Here is a 25,919-nt window from a genome sequence, read left to right as displayed (position 1 = left end):
ACCATTCTGATAACTCTTGATGGAGCTGAGATTATGATTCAATGTTGACAGATGCAACATTGAATATTTGCGATCATTATTATTATATTTTATCTTCTAAATACATACCTTTCACTTTAAAGGAATTGAATAATTTAATTAATATACCGATAAAAAATGTACATTAATTAATTTCACATTAAACTTTTTTATTATATTCAATTTGAATTGTATATTATTTAGTTTGTTTTAGAAACTTATATACCACCTACCACGGTTTATTCTATCATCACTAACTAAACGGTAATATTGTTTTCTTTGGAGATTTTACTCATGATATTATGATTTAAGCGTACTAACATAACGTAATTCAAAATAGTAGTCCATTTAGTATAAAAGAATAATTTAAGTGTTATAATTTGTTTCTTATTCTATAAATTCACAATATAATTCCTTTCATCGTAGACTATAACTTTTGTGACAAATGAACACGTACTACGCGATAAAATGGGTAATTTGTAATAAGCTAACCTTAATAGATATATAATAATAAAAAAATAACAATTTCAATTAAATTATTTACTTAAGGTTTGAAAGTCAACAACGTTTATTTTCTGCACATTTGAAGTAGAAAATTTTACACTTGCATTGTAATCGTACAGGAATCAGTAATCAAATCTTTGAATAACTTCAAAACATAGGTTGTCATGTCATGCATTCTAGTGACCATTTACTTTCCATCTTGTGAGTTGGACTTTCTCACCTTTCTTGTCTCTGAGAGTAATTTTGCAAACCTAAGCATCAATCAATATTTATTACAGGAGTTAAAGTTTTATTTCTAGGTTACTACTAAAAAAATAAATTAAATAGATAATAAAAAAATGAACCTTTTGAGTTCTTCCTCATTGGTGCCTTTGCCTGGAATTGGTTCATACAGACCTGTATCAAGATTCACTCGCGTAACTGTTTTCTTCAATAACTGCTCGCCCACTTTTACCAGATTATCCAAATTCTCTTTAGTAGCTACATCCACAGTTGCTAAATCCCCTATTAATGTATTGTCCTGATTGAAGCAACCTTTGTAATAAGTTTCTTAACAATTTAATTGCAACAATTATTAAATAAATGTAGAAGTAGTAAAAGAATTCAGTTGTTCATCATTCGTTATGTAAAATCTAATTAATCCATCAAACTTTTGTAAAAAGAAATATTTGAATCAGATTAATTGCATGGATCATATTATCAAATGGATACATAACAATTCATCTATGAAGTAGATAAATATGTAATAATTAACTTCTATAATGTAGTGTATATGATAGAATGAAGCAAAGATTCGGCAACTCATTGATTTGAAAAGAATATCAAGAACACGTAGAAGGAATATGAGCTTTTCGGAAAAGAGGTTCCCTGTGGTTTCACTTGAATACCGTGCTTTTCACCATAGCCAGATATCCTGAACCATACCCTGAGCCACTACCATAGCCAGAACCCCCACTACCACCTCCACCACCGCCGCCACCACCACCTCCTCCTCCACCACCTCCGCCACCTCTTCCTCCACTTCCACTTCCACCTCCTTCACCATATCCAGGTTCTCCCTCACCAACGACACGTCCATCTGAAGCTCATTCTTCTCCGGCGCCGCCTCACGCTCCTCCGCCCCGCTCCTCAGCCGCAGCTGGTCGTAGTAAAGCGCGTGCAGCACAATAGAAAGAATGGATGCACAAGCCCACTCCACCCCAACCAGACCCATATCCTGAACCATACCCTGAGCCACTACCATAGCCAGAACCCCCACTACCACCTCCACCACCGCCGCCACCACCACCTCCTCCTCCACCACCTCCGCCACCTCTTCCTCCACTTCCACTTCCACCTCCTTCACCATATCCAGGTTCTCCCTCACCAACGACACGTCCACCTGAAGCTCATTCTTCTCCGGCGCCGCCTCACGCTCCTCCGCCCCGCTCCTCAGCCGCAGCTGGTCGTAGTAAAGCGCGTGCAGCACAATCTGCACCGGCTATCGCTTGTTCTGCGACGCGTGCACACGCGCCTCGTACGACAGCTTCAACGGCTCCATCACGCTGCACACCTTCTCTCTCTCATGCATCCAGTGAGCTACGGAAGGTTTATTGAAAAATCATGATGAATCCACGCATGGTAAGGAAAGGTGACGGACCAACGGTAGTTAACAACTTCAAAGGTGGAAGATTAACTACGTTCTTCTTCAAAAACTTCCCAGAAGCGTACAAGGAACAAGATTTGTGGAAGGTCTTCTTAAGATATGGCAGGGTGTGGGAAGTATTTGTCTCAAAAAGAAGGAATAGATGGGGACATAGATTCGGTTTTGTTAGGTTTTTAAACGTAAAGTATGAAAATCGATTGGAAGCTGAACTAGGTCAAATATATATCGGAGACTATAAGTTGTACGTAAACATTTCAAAATATCCCAGAGAAGTGGAGAGTGTAAGCTGGAAGAAGGATGTAGCAACACGAAGGAATATGGAAAGAGGAGGTGGTTATTCAGAATCATGCGTTGTAAAGACAGGAGGAAGATCCTTTGCAGAGGTGGTTAAGAATGGCAAGAAGGCAGTTCAAGGTAAACGGGAAGGTAGAGGTCACTGGCAGATCAAAAAAATCAAACTAAATGAGGATTGGAGCGGCCCATCTATTACAGTTCCAGAAACTCAATCGGAGTGGTTGAAGAGTTGTTTTGTAGGAAGACTCAGGGACTTATCTATGTTTGATAAGATTCACGAAGCCCGTTTCGTTCATGAATATAAGGAGGTGAGGGTGAGATATATGGGAGACGACATGGTTCTGATTTCGGGGGTAGACGAAGAAGAGATCAAAAAGTCACCTTTATCAACTGAATTAGGGGCTTTCTTTCATATTATACAAAAATGGGAGTGTAATCTCATTACAGGAAACAGACTTGCGTGGGTAAGATGCAGTGGAATTCCTATTCAGCTTTGGGGATCTGAATGCTTTTCAAAAATCATGGGTGCATGGGGAACGACGGTATTAGTGGACAAAGAAACAATGTCATTGGCAAGACTGGAGTATGCAAGAGTGTTGGTAAAGACATCCTCTCCTCAAATTCTGAATTCCAATTTCTCGGTGAAGATAAATGACATAGTAACAACAGTCAGAATAAATGAGGAGTTAACAACTAGTGTCAACAAGTGCAATTGTTGGCTATGGAACAATCATGCTTCGTCAGCTTCTTCAAACAGGAGTGAATGGACGGGATCAGTTGATGGTTCAAACTGGTCGGAAGAAGTTTCAGACGGTGATTCATTGGAAGCGGTGGTGGAGACTGAGTGGACGGAAAGGTCTCTCGGTTCGAGAGGCAAAGAAAATTTGAATTTCGGACCAACAGATAAAAGCCAGCGGTCATACTCTGTTGCGAAAGGTACAAGGGCTGCCACAGATGAGAGAGGGGACATTGAAGGAAAAACTGCAAGTAGGAGCGGTCCTAAGGTAGACAATGTGAAAGAAAAAGGGGTTGACGGTGCAAATGCAGTACAAGAAATAGTTGCTTTTGATGGAAAAAGTGTACAGAGGAGTAGTCAATTTCACCCCGATAGAAGAGGCTTGTCAGAAGAGGGTGGCAAGGAAACGTGCGATTCAACATTAAAAGAAACAATGCAACCATTTGTTGATGAAGGAAAAAGCGGGGAGGATTCAGATACGCATGTTATGGATAGCGCTGGTATCGAGGGTAGTGGAGAGATAGGAGAATGCAGCCAAAAAAAAAATACAAAAGTTGATTGTGGGCCAACTAAGTTGGAAAAAAAAAAGGAAAAATGTAGTGTTGGGCAGAATAAGTGTGGCCCACCTAATACCACAATGGACTTTAGTGAAATATGGGCCAATCCGAAACTCATCTTGACATCAGGGAAGGATAGAGAATCCATGGGCCAACAAGTGACTCCAATTCAAAAAGGAAGTTCTAACGGGCGTGGACTAGGATGCAACGAATCAGAACATCAAGACAGTCCGGCGTCGGGGGGAAATTGGGAGGTTACGATCCAACAAGATAGTGTGGCTTGCAATAATCAACAAACCCCTACCAAATCCAGGGGGAAAGACATAATCATGTTAAGATCGGAAGATCCTAATGACAAGATTAGGATTGGTACGAATACGGTAGGGAGCAAAAGACTGGAGCTTAACAAAGAAGGTGGGGGCGGCAAAGAGACTTTGGTGGAAAAGATCAACGAGCATGAGACGATGACTATGAGGAAAGCAGGTGGCGCCAAAAAGAAGAGCTCAACAAGAAAATTTATAAGGTTAGCTAATCTATCTCTGAGCCCATCTATTTCTGACGGTGATATTAGAAGCTGTAATAGGGCTTTTTGGTTAAAAAACGATGAGGAGGAAGCTAAGAGGTTATGGCAAATTGGAAAACAAGTGGGTATTTCCCATAACGGGTCAGAAGAACAAATCATTAAACAGATGGTTAATCTGGAAAAAAGAGATGTGCTGGAGAAACTGAAGTTTCAAAGGGTGAATGAGGAGGGGGTTGATAACTGTGCCTTATGAAGATCATCACCTTCAATATAAGGGGACTTGGGGGTAGGGTGAAAAGGAGGAATCTCAGGGAGATGATTCAGAAAGAGAGAGTTCAGTTATTATGTTTGCAGGAAACAAAGACACGAGAAATTACGGAAGCTATGTGCAAAAGTTTTTGGGGTGAAGATGACTGCGAGTGGAGAGCGATTCCAGCTGTTAACACTGCAGGTGGCCTATTATGTATCTGGAGGAAGGAAGCATTTCAATGTTGTTCGGTCTTTGAAGGTTCATCCTATTTGGGATTGGAGGGGATATGGTTGGATGATGGATCGAGAGTGGTATTTGTTAATGTGTATATGCCTTGCATTCAAGCTCAAAAAGAACTGATATGGAATGAATTGGTTGAGATGAAAAATTGTAGTCAGGTGCAAATGTGGTGTGTGTTGGGCGATTTTAACTGCATAAGGAGGGCCGAGGAAAGGGTAAATGTTGATCTGAGCAACAACAATAGAACGAGGGAGATGACTGAATTCAATAGATTCATTAGTCAGATGGAATTGGAGTAAGTACCAATAATCGGTAAGAAGTATACTTGGTACAAACCAAATGGTAGGGTGAAAAGTAGGCTGGACAGAATTTTTGTCACGAAGGAGTGCTTGCTGGAATGGTCTAACATTTCTCAAAAGGTGATGAAAAGGAGTGTCTCTGATCACTGTCCAATACTACTACAATCGAAAATGGTGGATTGGGGCCCCAAACCTTTTCGTTCTTTGGATTGCTGGATTCAAGACAATCAATTCCATACGGTTGTTGAGGATGCATGGAGAAGGATGTCTATCCAGGGATGGGGAGCTTATGTGCTACAACAGAAATTAAAGCAATTAAAAACAACATTGAAGGAATGGAACGCAAAGGATTTTAAAAGCCAAAAAATGGAAGAAAGGAGAGTGGTGGAGGAAATGAATAAGCTTGACATAATTGAGGAGGAGAGAAGCTTAACTGAGGTGGAAATCAGTAGAAAGTGTGAACTACTTCAACTGTTCTGGGATGCTGCAATTAGAAACGAGTCTATTTGGTGCCAAAAATCTAGAAGTCAATGGATCAAAGAAGGAGATATGAACACCAAATTCTTTCACTTGATGGTAAAATGGAGGAGTAGGAAGAACGAGATAAAGGGGCTATTTATAGATGATCAATGGGTGGAGGAACCTGAGGTAGTGAAAAATAATGCTTTGTCATATTTTGAGAACAGATTTCAGGAACAGTCAACTGTCAGACCAAAATTGGATGGAGCCCATTTCAAAACCATATCTTCGAGTCAGAATGAGATGCTTGTGGCAGTGTTTGGGGAGGTGGAGATAAAAGAAGCAGTATGGGATTGTGGTAGTACCAAATGTCCAGGGCCTGACGGATTCAACTTTAAATTTATAAAAGAGTTTTGGGAGGTTTTGAAAGGAGATATTTGTAGATTTCTCAACGAGTTTCACCAGTATGGCAGACTTCCAAAAGGATCTAACTCTGCATTCATATCCCTTATTCCTAAGAAAGAAGATCCGCAGAGTTGGGATGATTTCAGACCCATCTCATTAGTAGGGTGTATGTATAAAATCCTTTCTAAAATTTTGGCCAATAGGATGAAAAAGGTCCTGCCATCAGTAATTGATGAGAGACAGAGTGCATTCCTTGAAGGAAGGAATATAATGCAAAGTGTTCTTATAGTGAATGAAACAATTCACGAAGCTAAGGTGAAAAAAAAGGAGGGGATTTTCTTTAAGGTTGATTTCGAGAAGGCGTACGATTCTGTGAACTGGTCATATCTACTATATCTTCTGAAAAGGATGGGTTTTTGCAGTAAATGGGGGAGGTGGATTTGTGAATGCCTTAGGACGGCAACAACATCCGTACTTGTCAACGGAAGCCCGTCTAAGGAATTTTCATTGAAAAGAGGTATACGACAAGGAGATCCCTTAGCACCATTCTTATTTTTAGTGGCAGCAGAAGGTTTGACAGCCATGGTGAGGGAAGCTGTGAAGAAGAATATTTTCAAACCTATGGTTGTGGGGAATAATAAAGTTAACATCAGTATTGTGCAATATGCTGATGATACAATGATTTTTGGGGAAGGCTCCATTCAGAATGTGGTGGTTATTAAGGCAATTATGAGATGTTTTGAGCTAATTTCTGGTCTAAAGGTTAATTTTATAAAAAGTAAGTTCGGGGCTATTGGGTTGGAAGACCAAGTGTTGGAAAGATTCGCACAATTGCTGAATTGTAAACTACTGAAATTACCTTTTAACTATCTCGGATTGCCAATTGGTGCAAACCCAAGAAGGAAGGTAATGTGGATCCCTGTGGTGGAAAAAATAAAAAAGAGACTTTCTAATTGGAAAGGGAAAGTGTTATCCATGGCTGGCAGAGTGCAATTGATTAATTCAGTACTCACTTCCTTACCTTTATACTATCTATCTTTTTATAAGATACCAAAAGGTGTGTGCTCTGAGATATCAAGACTGCAAAGACAATTCTTATGGGGGTCTAATCAGGGGTCCAAGAAGATGGCATGGATCAAGTGGCAGAAAATAACAGTGGCTAAAGAAAAAGGGGGCCTGAATATAAAAGACATTAATCTGTTTAACAAGGCACTTCTTGCTAAATGGAGGTGGTGTTTATTTCATAATCCGGAAGCTTTATGGGTGAAATTGCTTTGCTCCAAATACGGGGGATTCCAAAATTTATGTGCACAGAAGGCACTACAAAATGATTCAATTTGGTGGAAGGACTTGATAATGGTATGCGGTGGGCTGGGATCAGAGGGGTGGTTCGACAGACAGGTGGAGTGGAAAGTCAATAGAGGAAGTGCAGTAAGATTCTGGCTGGATAATTGGGTAGAACAAGTAACCTTAGCAGCAAAATTCCCATCACTTTTTGCAAGTTCCGAGCAGAAACACCATGTCATTAGCGAAATGGGGGAGTGGGTAGAGGGTGTATGGAAATGGAAGTTCTGGTGGTGTGAGCAAACAGGTGTAAATCATACAGAGATGGAACAGGAACTTGGTCAGGTCTTACGAGGTTGGAAACCTACAGTTAACCAAACAGATTGGTGGTTTTGGAGGTCCAAAGTAGATGGAATGTTTTCGGTGAAAGAGGCATACAACGTGATCGAATCAGAGACAAGGCCCGAGGAGGAAGGGTCACTATTTAAACAAATTTGGTCTATAAAAGCTCCACCGAAGGCACTTATCTTCTTGTGGAGGTTAGTCAATAGAGGTATTCCTTCTGTAGATATCCTAAAAAGAAGGAATTTAATCCTTGATGAACAACAATCCATTTGTGTGCTGTGTAACAAGGTTGAGGAAACTGTTTCGCATTTATTTTGCAATTGCCAAGAAGTTGATAACATCTGGAAAAGATTGTTGAATTGGATAAATTGTCCATCTCCGCTCCCTCAAGAGGTGGAACATCACTTCAATTTTATCCCAGCACCCTTAGCATCAAGCATTCAAATACAAGCTTGGAGAACTCTATGGCTAGCAACAACTCGAACGGTGTGGATGACCAGGAACAAGGGTAGATTTGAAGGTGTGACTTTTAACTTAGAAAACACATTAAGAGAGATCACGTGTACTTCTTGGCAGTGGATGAGGTTACTTAACAAGCAGTTCACAACTCCTTTTGCTCAGTGGCTCTGTAACCCAGGTCAATGTTTGCTGTCTCTACATGTCTGATCTAGTGGAGGTTACAAAGGTAAAAGAGGGTCAATATTGCTTATGCTCACAGAAATCAGAAGGGGGGAATAACAGGTATGTAAGGTGCAACAAATGTGGGTAGCTGTTAGTCAAATAGTTTTTAGCCACTGATAAGAACCAGGGTGTAGTTTTTAGTGGTGTAATTGTATGATTGATATATCCGGTTATGGAGTAATTTAGTTCAAATGAACCATATTACTAATAACCTGTAACTTTCCTGTAATCTTGGGTTGTGACACCCCTAGTGCCACCTCAATTTATTTTGCTGTTTCAAAAAAAAACAATTCATCTATCTTATTTTAAAATTTAATGGACCATTTACTAACACTTTATTCATTAAAATCAATACATAATTCTTTTAGGTGTTATTTAAAATATCTTTATTTAAATTGTAAAAATTTGTAATCTTTTTTTATTTTTTTTTATATTTAATATATTCAAACAATCCGTTAACTACGCTAACAATCTATTAACTAATTATGTTCATGGTTTAATTTTTTTGAGTTTATTTAATTATGTACTTCCATGAAGTTTAAGGAAAATCAGTAATCACAAAACTTCACCTATCTAGTAGCTAGGGGTGAAAACAGACGATACTAGGCTATATTTTGATAATTTTGAGTGTAACCTAATTTATAATCACAAACTTTTGAACATTAACTATTCATCTGTTATAAGCTAATTTTTTAGTTTTCACCTAATTTAAAGTATACTTGTGTGTATCATGTTATATAAGACGTGTAAAATGGCTAGTATACTAACATGCCTAAATATAGACTTATATGCCTAAATGGACCTTTAATTTTTATTTATTAATAATTATATGTTTTTAAACTATTACTATTCTGATATTAACTGAAATTCTAGGATATATATAGTATTAATGTATTTTTATATATATATATATATTAATGTATTTATATAACCTAGTCAATATATCAAACTATATATAAGTTAATTTTAAAGTTCAAAGTTTGGCCTTTCTATAATTCTCCTAATTTCATCCATACTAGCCAGTAGTATAAGGTAACTTACTTGAATCCGGAGGTAGTTGTCTTCAGATTGAAGCGCATTAAAAACCATACAATTGTGGTAGTCAACCATATCAGTGCTTGCTTCGCTGAAACAGTCTACAATGGGAGTTGATCCAGAGTTGAATAACCATGTTAAAGATCCCCATTTTGACACCATCTCAGCGCTGTACTTGTGCTCATTCTTGTTTGATCCTGTCCCTATTGAGAGTACAACGAAACATTTATAGTCCAAAGGCTCAATACCTCTCCCATCTGGGTTCCTCATCAGATGCTTAGTCACTTCTCTCATTGCAACCAAAGTCTGCACATACAACAACAACCAAATTAAGTCTTTTAAGTTTAACATCAAACAAAATTAGCATATAACTTACCTGCAATATTATAAGTGTTGATGTTAATATTCTTCTATCAGAAGTAAAGTTTTACTTCAATATATAACACACCACACATTTAATAGAGATGTCTAAGTTTTGTCCTAAAAATTAGTGGTTGACTATCTAAACCTTTTCTCTCATTTCAGTAATCTCACCGGGTTATTAGCAGCCACGCCACCATCAATGAGGTTGAATTCCTTTATGATTTTGCCTTGTTCATCTTGTTTTGTAAAATAATGTGCCGGCAAAAAAGTTGGAGCAGCCGAAGTGGCTATGCAAATATCTGACAGTGATACATCTAAAGATGGCTCCGTTGTTATCTGTACAAGATCACTGACTTCACAATTTCATTGACCAATCAAAACAATGGAGAAATTCTTAATGAACCACCCTCCTCTTGTTGAAAAAAAAAAAGAGTCAACTATATGTAATTAAAAGAATTAACAACCTGGTACGAGGAAAAGATGGTAGGTTGAAGTTTCTTGACATCAAAAGTTGGAATAACAACGTTGGTCAAGGTTTGGTGCAACTTTGTGTCCCCTAACCCCTTTTTTATCACCTCTTGGAGATATTTTCCGTCATACTTAGGTCCTGTCAAAGCCTTAACTGTGTTTACGAGCGGAGCAAAAATTCCCCTACAAGAGTAACCAAATATAGACACATACCATGTAGTAATTGGTTAGTTCTATATATTTACACAAGGAATTAATGTGTATATATGAAGCATAGTAATATACAGTAATTAGTAATAGTAGACCTTGTTTGGGGAAAAATTTTCGGGGAGTTTTGGAGGTAAAATGGAACTATTTCTTTGGCAGAAAATATAGGACGATCATTGGCCTTAGGATTTGGTGCTGCTAACATGGATGCAATGAGACCCCCTGTGCTTGTTCCAGCAATTACATCAAAGTAATCTGCAAGCCTTGCATCCTCACCATCTAACTCCTACATACACCTTCAAAAGCAATATTAGGATCTAATTCAGAATTAAACACGTGCACGTGTGCTTAATTAGTGCAATTTTTTCTTCTATATGTATATATTAATTAACCTGAAGTTGAGACTCAAGGTAGGCAAGAATAACACCGGGAATGATTCCTCTGATACCACCACCATCAATGCTAAGAACCGTGACGAGATTCCCATCTTTTGAAGCCAAAATTTCGGGAGAAGATTGGTTTTCCATCGCTGTTTGCAAACTATTATCAACAAGCGTGTTGGTATGGATGGAGAAATTCTGAGGAACCTTGTATAAGAATGTATATATACTGAGATTGGTCGTCGCAATTAAAGAAATTCGCAATTATTAGGTTTTACTTTAGTCATTGAGCACGAGGTTACGAGTTACTATAATGTTTACGTGAAACAAGAATAAGAAAAGACTAATTAACGTGGTAAATATGATGATGATAATAAAAAAATAACTAGGCTCAACTTTGCAAACCACATGAGATGAGGTAGCTTGTAGCACGAGGTTATTCTCGAAATACAAGTTATATGTTTACGTGAAACAAGAATAAGAAAAGAACAAAAGGTGGTAAATGATGATAATAGAAGAACAAGACTTAACAATCAACAACTAGATTATCGACGAACGAAGTCATCGACGTGAGTTTAAAAGTTTATCCAGCTGAAAAACCATTAATTAATTATCTCATATCTCTAGCTAGACCGTATAATATTATATATATCACACGCTATCCACTATGGGATTCACAGCTAGTTGTTGCTTAATTGGTTGTCAAAATGAGTTTAATGCTCCTTAATTTACAATATCTCTGGGTCAGTCAACTACGTCTAATTGAATCTTTGGGAACGATTACTGAAATTATAAATAAGACGTGTCTCTTTCATAAACTAGAGTTTTCATTTGCTTAGGCTAATGCTATGATGCCCGAAAGTTATAATATCCGGATCTAGAGGTGCCTGAATGACATCTGTTAATTAGTTATAATAGTGCTTTTCATAATTTCAATTTTGTTTAAATCTTTAGACGTTACTTTAATTTTTTATTTTTATTTTTTGTACACGAGGTGCAAAATTGCATTATTGAGTTGGATAGTTGTGGATGTCATTTCCAATTTCAAACTAAACAATACTGACTTTGGTATCATTTTATTAAATTATCAAGAGATATACTTAATCAACTCTAAAACATTATAGTTGATTTTATTACGAGATAAGCTAAATATATTGTTAATTTACACTCTTGAGGACATCAAGATTCTATATTATTCTTTATATTTTGTTTAGTTTATTCCAATTTCCAACCTGTATTGAAACTTTGAATTATAATGATATGATATATAAGTCTTGTTTTGAAAAAGAAAAATAAAAAAGTATCAGAAGAGTAAGCCTTGCATCTTCATCGTCTATCACCTACGAAAGTGCATACAGCCTTACGATATGTTAGAAGAGTTTTATGATCATACTCCACCTATGGAATATTTTATTATCAATTAAAATTTATTAAAAATTTCAAACTGATAAAGAGATTAAATAAATAGCAATACTTAAAAAATTGTAAATTTTAATAATTTTTTTATATTAAAAATAAAGAGTTTATTTTAAAAAAAATGTTTCATATTTATATTAGTAGATATACACTCTACAAAAATATATCATACAATTGGTTAAATCTCTTACTCTTAAGATTTGTGATTTAATTTAATTTCTCTCATGACTTTGCATGGAGTCGTATACATATAAATTAGTGACATTTTATACTCAACAATAATCTCCTTTTTATGTGTATTTTAGCAAAGTATAGAGACTATTTATTTATATTTACATAAAATTATAAGACATTAATAATATCGATATTGATAACTAGTAATAAATTAAAAAATTTGGCAAGTGAAATTTCAGTTACCAAATTTTACAAATTTATTATCTATATTAAAATTATTAAATTTTATAATTTTATGTAAATATAAATAAATAGTCTTTACACTTTGATTGAATACATGTAGAAGGAAAATTATTTTTGGATGTGTCTATTAATTTATATGTATTTTGTCTTAATCTAAATTGTTTTACTTTAATATATATATATATATATGAGAGGAGGGTTCAAATGACATCGGTGTAATTTTTACTAAGTGTTACGCTGCTTAATAACTTTATATTAAATGTGAATTTTGAAAATCTAATCATTAGATTGAAAGTTCATATCTCTTAGATCATATATATCAAATTTTGTTAAAATTGAAGAATAACTTGAAAGTAATCAAAGTGTTCATATTTTAGTATATTTTAAAATGTATATATTACGTCAATTTTAATCATCTTAGATTAATATAAAATTTGATATATATAATCTAAGAGATATAAATTTTTAGTGCTAAATTTTTAAAATTTATATTTAATATAAAATTATTGAGCAAGATAATATTTAGTAAAAATTACAATAATATTATTTGAACCATCCTCTCTGTATATATATTAATGGATGTACGTGTGTACGCTCTGTGCAATCCCGGAATTTCTGGAGAAGATAGGTTTTGTTTGGCATGGCTGTTTATGTTTAAGAGCTAAAATCCAGAACCGTGTGGTGGACAAACTTTTGAGGCTATATACTATAATATTTCACGCAAACAATGAGATAACCATGGCAATTAAAGAACTTTGGAGTTAGCGTTTACTTTTTAAAAAAACAAAAAAATTCTTCAACTTTTTAAATTTTTTCATTGGGCCGGATTTATTATTTTCATCCATTGGGCCAGATGTTATTCTTTAAATATGTGCTTGTGCAAAATGCGAACAAAATAAACTAAAGTTCTGTTTAATAAATTTATTCATAAATGTTTATAGTTAAAAATATAAAAAATAAATAAACCAAGCTTAGCTAATAAGTTAAAATTAATTTATATATAATAATAATTATTATTATTATAAAACTCAAGCATCAACTAAGATTAATGATGAAAAAAAATGATGACGTGGGATTTTAAAAGATTATCCGGCGAGAAAACGATAAGTTTCCCAGGTCGCTAACTAGAATGCTAGACCAGGTCTCTGGTTATATTATACTGTAACGGCATATTAATACATAACTGTCTTAATAATAATAATAAAATAATTAAAATTATAATATATAAAAATGTTTTTAAGTACTTTAATTTTCAACTGAGAAGTGTTTTTTATTTTTAGCATAAAAAATCTTTAAAATATTTCTAATTTAAATCTAAACAGATCATTACATTATTATTTAATTACATAATATTTCAAGAGTCTGGTTGGTATTAGAATAACATAAAATATGGCATAAAAATAAGATATGGAAAGAGAAGAGTAGAATTTTATTTTATTCAAAACAAAATTATCTATAAATATGATTCGTATAATGTTACAAAATCTTATTTAATGTTTGATACATGTTATCATAATAATAAAAATAAAATAATATTATTATATTATATATTTTGTATTTATTATTGATCAATATGATGTGATATAAATTATATTAAAAAAAATTGTTTCAATAAAATTATGTGTAATTTTTTTTTAAATTAGCTCTAATTTAATTGTTTAAAAATTTAAATTTAAAATATAATTTTAATTATATTATATATAAAACTTAATCTTTATTTATGTAGTCACTTTTTTTAAATTTATCCCTACATATAAAATATGAGTAGTTATCTTGTGTGAAAATATTTTTAAGAATTTTTCTTTCACAGTGAGATTTAGTAAAAAAAGATTAATTTCATATTCAGTTTGATCTTTTATTATAATTATTTATAAATTATAAATTAAATTTTAATATTATTAAAATAAATTATTAGTAAATAATTTTTTTAAAGAAATAAATTTATATATATATATATATATATATATTATTGTAATAGACTAAACAAGTCAATTCAACTCATTTTAACTTGGACCAGTTTAGTCTTTGAATTAAGTAAATTGAGTTAAAATTTAGTAAAAATTAATATACATTTTTTTCTAACTCGACTAGATTTAAACATGTAATGAGTTGAATTGATTTATCAAATTTAAACATACTTTAACATTTCTAGAAATATAAATAAAAATAAAAAATAAATATATTAAATAATATAGTGTGATAAAAAAATAATGAAAAGCACTGTGCATACAAGTTTTTTTTTTTTTATGAATATTACTTTTGAATAAAACCTAAACCTACCTTAAAATAAGTTAACAAGACTGTAATTTTGTGTATTCAATGAACTTGATCCTTTAATTCGTTATTAAATTTATAATTTAAAATACCATAATAATTTGTAACATAATAAAACAATTTTTAATATAAATGAAAATAAGAATTTTGCAGTAAAACATTATTAGAATTTTCATTTAATAAAAATGTTTTCAGGTCTTTTTTTTGTTTTTTTAAAGAGAGATTTTCGGGAATTTTTAAAATTATTATCCATTTTAATTTGTATTTATTATTTATATTTATAATTAAATTTTGACATTTTATCACAATTATCAATAAAAAATGCTGTCACAATTTATATATATAAAGTATATATATATATAATTTTCATAAATTATAGTTATATATAATAAATATTTAATTTTTTATAATGCATATATTAAAATATTAGTCAGTTAAAAAATATTAGTATTATGTTTGCTCTTTAAACGTGTTTTCTAATTTTTTTTATAAAATAAACACATGTATACCAATTAACCTTTCTAATTCAATTCAAATTTGATCAAAATTCGAGTTAAGTTAATCACTTTTTAATAAATAAACTCGATTCAATTAAATTTAATTACTTTTTTTAATTCAATTTCATCTAACTGGATTTATGATCACTCCCTTTACACATTAATAAATTTATATTTAGTGTTCTGTCCGGTACATAAAAAAAAAAAGAAAAAAAGTTACATTTATTACAATGTGTCAGCATTTTATGAATAACTTTATTTCACACAAAACTTTTTAAATCTCCCACATGAAATAGTATCATTCATATGAAACTAGCACATGACTACATTTATAAGTTTTTTTTATTTTATAATATTTTTAATTATGAGTAAACCCTTGCAAACTACTTGGCATAAAAAGGCCATAATCTTCCCATTAGAACTCACTTGTTGGAAACTGTTAATATGAAATATGAAATATCATCCCAATTTTGTTAATAATTAATATTTGATAAAGAATCTGTTTGATTTTCCATAATAATTTTTTTTCTGGATCACGTTTTTTTTTTATAATATTAAAATTCAAAATTTTATTTGTGATATTTAAATTGAATATTAGTTGAAGCAAGTCACGTTGGTTATAAATAATGTATTTTAATGAAAATCGGTGTGAAGATTAGAATCAAATACTAAATTAATATTAATAGTTAATAAGGATGATAAATAAATAGCATAATCTAAATTTTGTGCATAAATGAAATGATAGCTAAAGTCAAAAGGTGAGGTCCAACTAAGCGAGTGAGTTTCTTCTTTTCTTTTTCTCTCTCCTCGCAATGTGGGCCTTCACTTACCAAACAAACCACCGCTACACACGCCAGATTGCCTTTATTTTAACTACTAGTAATCATCGCCATAATAACAACAGTAAAAGAAGCAACAAGATTGTTAATAAAAGTGTATTTTGGGAGAGAAAAGATTTAAAAAAAAATATTAAAAAAAACACAAGACAAGAAGCACAGGGAAGTGGGATTGTTGTTGTTGTTGTTGTTCGTCTGGATCGGGTTGGCTTTAGGGCTTTGAATGCTATCTGGGTATCCTTTCTGAGGCAATCAAGCTCCAAAGCTGAACCCTTTCTCTAGAATAGCATAGCAATGGTAGAACACGTGTGTTTCCTCTACAAGGTACTTCCTTTTTGCTATGTAGCAACACAATGTGCTTCTTCTCTAGCTTCCCGTGTTTCGCGATTTTTCTTCTAACTTGCTTCTCTATGCACTGTTTCAACTTTGGGTTTTTCCCCCTCCCTCTCTTTTCCCTTTTGGTTTCAAAGTTTAATTTTTAGTGTTTGTCGCTACTTTTTATCCTCAAATTCGGGAGCTTTAACTCGGAGTGAACGAGGAGAAGATGAAATAGTCACGCGGGTGCAAAGAAGAAGGGTTTCAATTCGTATTTTTAATTTTTTTTTAATTTTTTTTTTAATTTTTTATGTGTATGGGTTTAAAGACGAAACATTTAAACTCCTTTGCACGATCTGGATTACTGAATTTGCATGGTCAATTGTTCATTATTCTTTATAGTAAATGCTTATTAACTATTACCAAATGTGTATATCAGTTTCATTGGGGCTTATTGGAATTTTTTTGGTACATGCATGTCTTACTGAGACTAGTGCTTTATGCCTCTGAATTTTTTTATTTTTTATTTTAGTTGTGTTTTTAATTAACTTATTTAAATTACTAATATTCTAATAAAGCTAAGAGTAAGATATTTTAGTTTGAAAAAAAAATCTATATAATTGGTATTAGATTTGGCAACAATTTGGTAATTGACTCTGTTTCCTTTTTTCCTTTATGATCTTCTGGAGTTTCAGGGAAGGAGGAGGTTCCATAAATTTACCTATTTAACTCTCTTCGTAGTGATGAAAGTTGTGATATTGTTTGCATTCTAGTGACTTTCTCCTCGTGTGTGATTGCAGGAAATTCTTGTCATGAAAACTCCAAAGAGATCACCAATGTTACTAAGGACGGTAGTTGTTATGTTTTCGATGATCTGTGGCATTTTTATCTTCTCTGTATGTCTGAAGCAGATAAGAACCCACGCTAGGACTAAATTTATAGACTTGAAAATCATTGACAACCCTTCTCTTAGTAGATTGAAGCTAATGAATGCTCCTCACCTGCTACATTATCCCAAACCTGTATCCTTTAGCAGGTAATGGGAAGTTTCAGGGAATCTTTATCAATTGTCTTTAATTGGGTTCTCATTGATTGCCTTGTTCTTTGCCAGGAAGGAGTGTGCTCGTAATCCTGTACTGTTCTTTGCTATATTGTCCAATCAGAGATCGGGTAGTGGGTGGTTTGAGACCCTTTTGAATAGCCACATCAATGTAAGTTCCAACGGGGAGATATTTTCTGTTAAAGTGAGAAGGCAAAACGCTTCTTCAATTCTGCAGACTTTAGATAAAGTTTACAATTTGGACTGGTTCAGTAGTGCTTCCAAGAATGAGTGCTCTGCTGCAACTGGCTTGAAGTGGATGCTTAATCAGGTGCACATACTTTTTGTTTAGTTCTCCAAGTTGTGTACTCTTGTCAACAGACTCACACTTTTATTGATATTAATGGTGGTCCAACCTCAGGCCAGGGATTGTGTAAGGTTTATGCTGTAGTGTTGTGTTAATTTCTGTAGTTAAACATGTACTGGCCTGAAGGATTGTCTAGATTTTTCACAAAACTGTTTGAAAGTAATTCCCCATTCTCCTAAAATCAATACTAGAATATCACATGCCAATCATAAAATATGTTTTTGTTTGTTGACTCATTGGTTGCAAACTGAACTCCTAGAGTCTGCTGATGTTCTCTTGAGCCTATGTTTTTTGTTATAGATGTTTCAAGAAGAAAAACACAGCTTATGCTATTTCTATGAGTAGGCATAGTTGCGTTTTGTATGTTACAGTCTTATATTGCATTTTAATTTTACACCCAGTCACCCTTCTATATATTTCTGTTATGGAGGATTTAAGTTAAAGATAACCTCTGGTATTTAGCTTCATCATGATTTCCTACTCGGTATCTGGAATTGGCCATTTTCTCTCATTTGCTGACTGCCAGTTGTGAGCTTTGAATAGAAGTCGGATACCTAGTTGCTCATGAATATAATCTGACTATCTGAGCTGTGAAACTCACAGCTATTGTGCTTGATAGAAGTGACAAGTTTTACCAAAAGGAGATGAGATGGACTCACACATAATCCTGTTGAGTATTTTTTACATAAATTTAGTCAAACCTGGGTGTATATAGACCTGATCAATATTATGAAATATTAATAAAATTACTTGCAAAAAGAATGGGAACTGCTCAATCTATATATTGAAAGCCCTATGATGGGAAACTATCACGATAGGTTTGGATAGAGATTGGACCTATTATTCTATTAAATAGGGATAGCAACCATATCTGGTTCTCTCTACAATAATAAAATGATTTTACTCGCATGTGCTCGTTGCAAACTTGCTTTTTACATTGTTCTAGGAGTATCATACAGGTGATTTGTCCACATATATTTTAAAAAGATAAGAAAATGCCATTCAAGTATCTCTGTTAGTTATTACTGTAGGATGCTTTGTGTGAAATTGTGCCATCTTCTGTGTTCCCTAAGTATTACCTATTTATCCTATGGTTTAAATACTCATTTAATCCCTATAGTTTTATCAACTTTATCTTTTAGTTTCTATGATTTCAAAAATTTTACCTTTTAATTTCTATAGCAAATAGACAATAGGGATCAAAACAAAACAAAAATTGTATGTGTAGGGACTAAATTGAAATGTTTTAGACTATTAAACTATAGAGACTTAAAGGTAAAGTTTATGAAGCTACAGGTATTAGATGGGTATTTAAATGTATCCTCCTTTTTAGTGTTCTTGAGAATTTTTGTAATGTCAAGACTCAAGAAATAGTGTTAAGAATATTTAGTGTGGAGAATTATAGTTTCTTTTCAGTTGTGTATTTACTAAAAGTGTATGACAAGTGCTAAAATTCAAAGATGCCAATCTACAATTTCACTTTTATTTACTTTTTTCTTTCACCTTGATTCGTCTTGTGTTTAAAATATATTGCTACTGTTACTTCAGGATCCAGGGAACATAAACGGTAAAGCAATGCCTTTAGTGATATATTTATCATTTATGGACTGTTATTTTCTTGTGGATATTAAATTGATGGAATTTGACATATGCTGTATACCTCACATGTGCCTGCTGTCCTGCTCTTTCTCCCCTCCCTCTCACACTCTGTTTCCTTCCATCTAGCTTATGTTGATGTTTGGCCTGACTTGAAGTAATAAATGAACGAAGACATCTGTATTATGCAGGGACTGATGGAGCACCATAAGGAAATAGCAGAATATTTCAATCATAGACGTGTTTCGGTCATATTTCTCTTTCGAAGAAACTTACTACGCAGGATGGTATCAATGCTAGCCAATTCATATGACCGTCATGCTAAGCTATTGAACGAAACACACAAGGCTCATGTACACACTACCAAAGAGGTATCTCCATCCATGTTTCCCTTGATTTTTCTTATAGTCATGAAATGAAGCTCATATTTGGTTTCTTTTAGGCTGACATTCTTTCAAAGTACAAGCCTATCATAAATTCTACATCATTGCTGGATGACTTGAAGGATATGGAGACGAGAGCTTCTAAGGCTTTAGAATACTTCAACAGCACTCGGCATATGATCTTGTACTATGAGGATCTTATGAGAAATCACACTGTAAGGACCTCATCATATTTTTATCTAAATCTTCTACCAAAATTTTCATAAAATGAAAAATCATTTTGAATGTAATACGATCACAATCTGCCGGTTATAACTTCTCGGCTTAATTGCACTTTTTTATCCCCCATCTTTTATATTTTCGTAAAATTTGCCATCTAACTTTCTAAATAGCACATTTTGCAACTTTACTTCCAAAATTTCCTACATTTTGTAACTCCATTAGTTGATTACTGATGTAGCATGTTGTTTGCTGATGACTTACATGTAACATTTTGTCATGTATCATTTATATGTCACATTAATGATCCATGTTAGTGGTCAACATGCCACATTAGTAGTCAATGTGCCTTGTCAACAACATTCCACGTTGGTGGTCAACTAGACAATCAATTAATGATGTGGGAAAATGTGCTAAAATTTGAATAGAGTGATAAAATTTGCAATTTTAAAATTTGCGTGGCAGAATTCACAAAAATGTGAAAAATGGGTAACAAAAAGTGCATTTAAGCCTGGCTTCTTTATGATTCGCCAGTACTGAACTTGAGTTTCGGTAAATAGTTGTCCCAAAATATGATAACAAAGGAAGAAACTTCAATTTTATTAATGGATTTAGCTCTGCTAAAGTGAAGGGTAACACGAAAATCTAGTTACAAGTGTTGATTAAAATATCAGCCGTTGAGATTTTAACAACTTCATAGTTTGTTGTACACATACACATATTTATTCACTTGTATTCCTAGTTTTGGATTTTGATTACATTATGGGCTTCATTGATGCAGAAGCTAAAAGATGTGCAAGAATTTTTAGGATTGCCACAGATGGAGTTAAGAAGCCGTCACGTTAAGATCCATAGAGGACCATTGTCTGACCACATTCAGAACTGGGATGACGTTAAGAAGACGCTTAGAGGAACCGTTTATGAGAGTTTTCTTGAAACTGACTATTAGTCGTATTCTAACTGCTGGAGAAAGGTGTAAATAGCATACTAACGTCGCTGATCTTTTGCCCAAGTAAAGCCTCAGGGTTCCAAAGTTTTGGTTTTGGTATTGGTATTGGAACATTACCTCAGTGTTCCGATGCCTTGTTTTGTCACACCCTCTCATCATCTAACACCGTTTATGAAACGAATGCCTCTTGTTCCTCTGTAGTCTTTTTTGTTTCCCCTTTCGTTAGTGAACATGTATATGCCTTTGCCAGCTAATTGATTTAAGTGTAGATGAGCATTGTTTTGTTCAAGCCCGTGTTCGCTTATGTTTTTTTCTTTGTTCATTGTTAACCCTTTCTAGATAGGAAAAATATAGAAAAATGTTAGTGAAACACTAACTTAAAAATTTAAGAATCACAAACTTTGGATATCTTAATACTAAATCAGAAAAGAAACTTATTAACGAGACAGGAGATTCATAAAACTTGTGGTTTTTAATAAATTAGTCAATAATAAATAAAATATTAGAAAGAGAATATTAAGAACACTATTATAAATAAATAGATATATTTGAGGAATATAAAATGACATAATTGATTATTAATCTCTTTCATGGTCACCGCCATCAAGTACATTGTAACTCAATTGATTTGATATTTTTCAATCATGGGCCTCATAAAACAGCCCAATATCGACCCATCTTGATGCTCCTCCACGGGGTGAGTAAGCAAATACCAATGGTGTGAGAAACATTTTTGTCGAATAATAATATTTCTTAAAACTATTTGTTTGGCCTATAAAAGTTAATTTTGGTGTTAAGAATATCGTCATAGTTCGATATATTTAGTGATGTCACGTTGATACCTTGTTATAAAAAGTTAAGAAGATCTAATCGTCAAAGTCGAGTAGCATTTAGGAAAAGTTCATTAGGCAGTGACACTAACTATATTCGAACATATGTCAGCATCTGAAAATGACAAAATGCTTACTACATGATCATTGACTTTGGGTGACGTGGTGTCATTCTTTCATTAACAGGGATCTATTCCGCTTTTAGACAACGAGTAAATTTGTTGCAACACAATTGATCACACAACTTTATTGCTTAAATTAAAACCACAATTACATAAACACGAGCCTATGTAAAGTACAATAAAGCTAGCAGGATTAGACCCAATTCAAAAAGCTTTTAGGCTTTTGGATGGGTTGGGTTAACGGGCCAAACCCGTCTCTTGTATTACTGAAGTAGCCTCCATAACTTTAAGCTAGCCTGTTATTCTTTTTTCTTCTTTTTTTTCCTTTCTGTAAAGTAAAGATATCCTCGACCAATAGTTTAAGATTAATTCTTTTTAGATGTAGAGATTACTAAAGTAAGTCTTGTTAGTGACAGATTAATTTCTTTTGATCACCGGAGTGAGATTTGTCTCTCTTGACAAGATTTTTTCCATGCCTATTATTAGATAATCGAACTTTTATCAACATGTTTAAAGAACTTAATTATGCTATAAGTATTGCATGTGCCAATGGTAAAAAAGTTGCGGTAACAGCCAAGGCTACTTGAAACCAACCACAACACAAAGTATTTAACCATGACGCTGGAAAATATTCAGTTGCAATCTAGTTGGAAAGCTGACTGAGTGAAAATCCTAACAGAGATCCATTTTCCTCAGAAGAAAGAAATGGTAAATTAATCTTCATGTGGGTAAAAATTAATAAATTAAAATAAAGAATATATTAATACAAAAGTTACACATACAATAAGTATTATAATTGTAATTTTATGGTTATTTATGAATTTACGTCCATAATTAACATTAACCTTTTTTAAATTTAAATAAAAATAATGATGGCAAATTTTTTATGGTTATTTATGAATTTAATTATAACTAACAATATAGAGTCCGTTTGTTTTAAATATGAGCAGTGCTTTATAAATTAAGGAATAACTATCTTTTTAAGTGCCCCTAAAGTCAATTTACCCCTTTTAACAACAGGGGAAAGGGGGTCATTACAAGGGCCTAAATGATATGAAAGCTGAAACACCAATGAAAGGATAATGAACGTAAAAAGACGAGTTTTACCAGTAATTTCATACATTTGAATAAAAAAGATACCTCTAAACAAATTTGAAAAGAAAATAGAGTTATGGTGAAAGACACAATACCGATTACTTTAATACTTTTGACATATTCAAATATCCTTTTATAGCTCTTGTCATAAAAAGTCACTAGCCTCGTCACTAAAACTCATTAATTAAAAGGAAGAATATTCTTCGTTATTTTTATTATATATTCAACCATGACTTAGAGTATTTTTTAAAGATAATTCTTAATTTCTTATCAGGTATTTATTAAGATTTTTATTTTATTTTAAATAAAATTTATCATGTCATGTCATTTTTAAGTATCTCATATTATATATTAGAAATTTTGTTTCAATGGTAAAATCTTATAGGCAACTTACTTTTTTATAATTTTTTTTATTTATAATTCACATTTTGATAATTTTAAAAATTAATGTAATTATTATAATTCAATATTAATTAATTAAACATAATAAATCATATTTTTTGATTTGTGGAAATAACTTGTATTTTAAGCAACATTGTTTATTTTTAAACAATTTTTTGTATCATGTCATCACACTTTTATGAGAATTTCTAATAAGCATCATTGCTTATTAGTAACATATATCACAAACATTTTACATTATAGATGTTTTAAGAAATGTTTGGTTGTAAAATGTTTTTACTTTTTAAGAATCTTAAATCAATAATTGATTTTTCATATTTGGTAGATATTTAAAAAAAACATTCTTAAGAATGGAATCCTAAACCCTAAACTCTAATGAACCATTTTTATCTTACATTTTTACGAAAATATTCTCATAAGGGTATGAGAATCTAACTTTATCAAGTTAGGGAAAAAAAATTATGTATATAAAAAAGTCACAATATTTTTTAAAAAAATAGAAAACCTCTTATTATATTTCTCTTTCTCTCTCTCTCTTTCTCATTCTCACTCTCCCCTTTTCCTTTCTCCCTCCCCCTCTCTCTCTCTCTCCTATTTTTCTTTCTCCCCCTCTTTCTCTCTCACTCTCACTCTCCCTCTTCCTCCCTCCCTCTGTCTCCCCATATCTCTATTTTTTTTTTCTTTCTTGTATCTCATTATTTATTGATCTCGTCAATTTTAATAATATTATTAAAGTTTGTTTTATTTATATAATTTAGTAGTATTTGTTAATACTTTTTATTTTATTTATTTCTATTGAAATAAAATAAAATAATATATTTTTATCCTTCTCATTTATTATATAATATTTTTCTTTGTTTGTTTCTTTTGTTGAATTTTGTATTTAAATAATTTTAACTATACGTTTTCAACTTTTAAAAATATTTTAATTTCGTATTTGTAATAAGATTTGAGTAAGTAAATATATCTAATGAGATTATTTTAATAAAGAATATTTTTGTAAAAAATATTTATATACCTAGAAATATACTATTGACATTAAACATGAAAAATATTTGATTTTCGAGAATCTCATATGAATATTCTCAAAATCCTAAATTTTAAGGACAAATTTTAGTTATTCTAAAATATATTAATTCTCAAAATTTGTTATTTTTAAGGATAATGAATTCATGATTCCTATGTATGAAAAAATTTCTCCCCACCAAATACTTTCCAAGAGCGAAAAAATACAATTAATCTTAAAATTAAATAATAAATCCATTAAGTTACATTTCATGTTTCTTCTTTTTATAAAACAATAACTTTTTTTTTTTGTGAATAAAACAATGACTCTATCCTCTATAGTATTCAATACTGAACCTTTTATATATACAGATATCTAATAAACACTTATTTATAAACATAAAAGAAAAAAAAAGAGCAAATAATCGACAAAACAAAACAAATTTTTAGCAAATAATTGACAAAAAAAACAAATTTTCTTCAATTATAACGTTTTCTTTTGGAAACTCATTAGTATCTTTCAACATTTTTCTTGGTCAAAAATCGTAGTTTTACAATCAGAAGCTAATGTGCGTTTACATCGATAGTACATAAAATTTTGCTAGGTCACGTGGGCATTGGTAGGCTATACATCATTAATAAGTTCCGTTTATTCTCAAAATTAGGCAACACTAGTTTTTTTTTGGTCACTCAAATGGTAGGATAATTGGTCCCAAGATTTAAAGCGACATACATAAGACAAGATTCAAAACCTCTGACTTTACTTAAGCGTAGATCAATCCCTACTGCTAAACCATATGCTTGAAGTTTGATAACACTAATTTTTGTTACGATAGATAATATGTTTATTTGTATTATTAATTGTCAATTATTTTGCATTTTTAATTAATAAAGTACTTTTTTTGTGTGCATTAAAATATTCCTTGATTAATAATAGACTATATCCTTTTGAGATATAATGATCATTAAAATAAGTTTGATTTATTTTTTAATAGAATCTTTTACGTTCATATAGTTAGTGAATCGAACATTTGTTAGCATGCTTAGTTATTTTATTTTTCTAATTATTACAATCAAATATTTTTAATTGTATTAATTTTACCCTAACATCTTGCATTTTCAATTTTTTTTTTCAAAATCTTCATGAATTAAATTAAAAAAATTAAATTCAAACAAAAATTATTAAATAATTATACACTGATTATATATATAAAAAAATCATCATCAAATATGTAGATCAATTAATGGAGAATTAATTTTAGCTAAATAAATAATTTTTAAATATATAGTTGTGTAACACTCCAATAGAGTATAGTTTATAATAATCCTTTCTAATTCAACAAAATTGGTAGGTATATTTTATAAAAGATATTATTTTCCATAGTCTTCAAAAAAAAATTATACAAATGTAATTAAATCTATCTAATATAAGCCTTTTATGTTGCATGAAAAGAAAAACATCGC

General features: G+C 32.1%; 2 protein-coding genes across 2 annotated transcripts; one reads left to right on the top strand and one right to left on the bottom strand.

Annotated features, from left to right (window-relative positions):
* Positions 1–526: 526 nt before the first annotated feature.
* Positions 527–11,271, bottom strand: LOC109799780 (patatin-like protein 1). The gene is made up of 7 exons (XM_020360401.3): positions 10,706–11,271; positions 10,412–10,599; positions 10,103–10,289; positions 9,810–9,974; positions 9,282–9,581; positions 867–1,042; positions 527–773 (listed from the first exon to the last, which is right to left on the bottom strand). The coding sequence occupies exons 1-7, from the start codon at positions 10,838–10,840 to the stop codon at positions 710–712; spliced, it is 1,215 nt and encodes a 404-aa protein (XP_020215990.2). The 5' UTR covers positions 10,841–11,271; the 3' UTR covers positions 527–709.
* A 4,932-nt stretch (positions 11,272–16,203) lies between these two features.
* Positions 16,204–21,290, top strand: LOC109801379 (uncharacterized). The gene is made up of 6 exons (XM_020362434.3): positions 16,204–16,457; positions 17,249–17,484; positions 17,560–17,818; positions 19,642–19,821; positions 19,893–20,048; positions 20,834–21,290. The coding sequence occupies exons 1-6, from the start codon at positions 16,428–16,430 to the stop codon at positions 20,999–21,001; spliced, it is 1,029 nt and encodes a 342-aa protein (XP_020218023.1). The 5' UTR covers positions 16,204–16,427; the 3' UTR covers positions 21,002–21,290.
* The last annotated feature ends 4,629 nt before the right edge of the window (positions 21,291–25,919 follow it).

The sequence above is a fragment of the Cajanus cajan genome, chromosome 11, assembly GCF_000230855.2.
Source record: "Cajanus cajan strain Asha chromosome 11, NIPB_CcT2T_4, whole genome shotgun sequence".
In the NCBI taxonomy this organism is placed as follows: Eukaryota; Viridiplantae; Streptophyta; class Magnoliopsida; order Fabales; family Fabaceae; genus Cajanus; species Cajanus cajan.
Note: the sequence above shows the minus strand (reverse complement) of the source record. Positions and strands in the feature narration are given on the sequence as shown.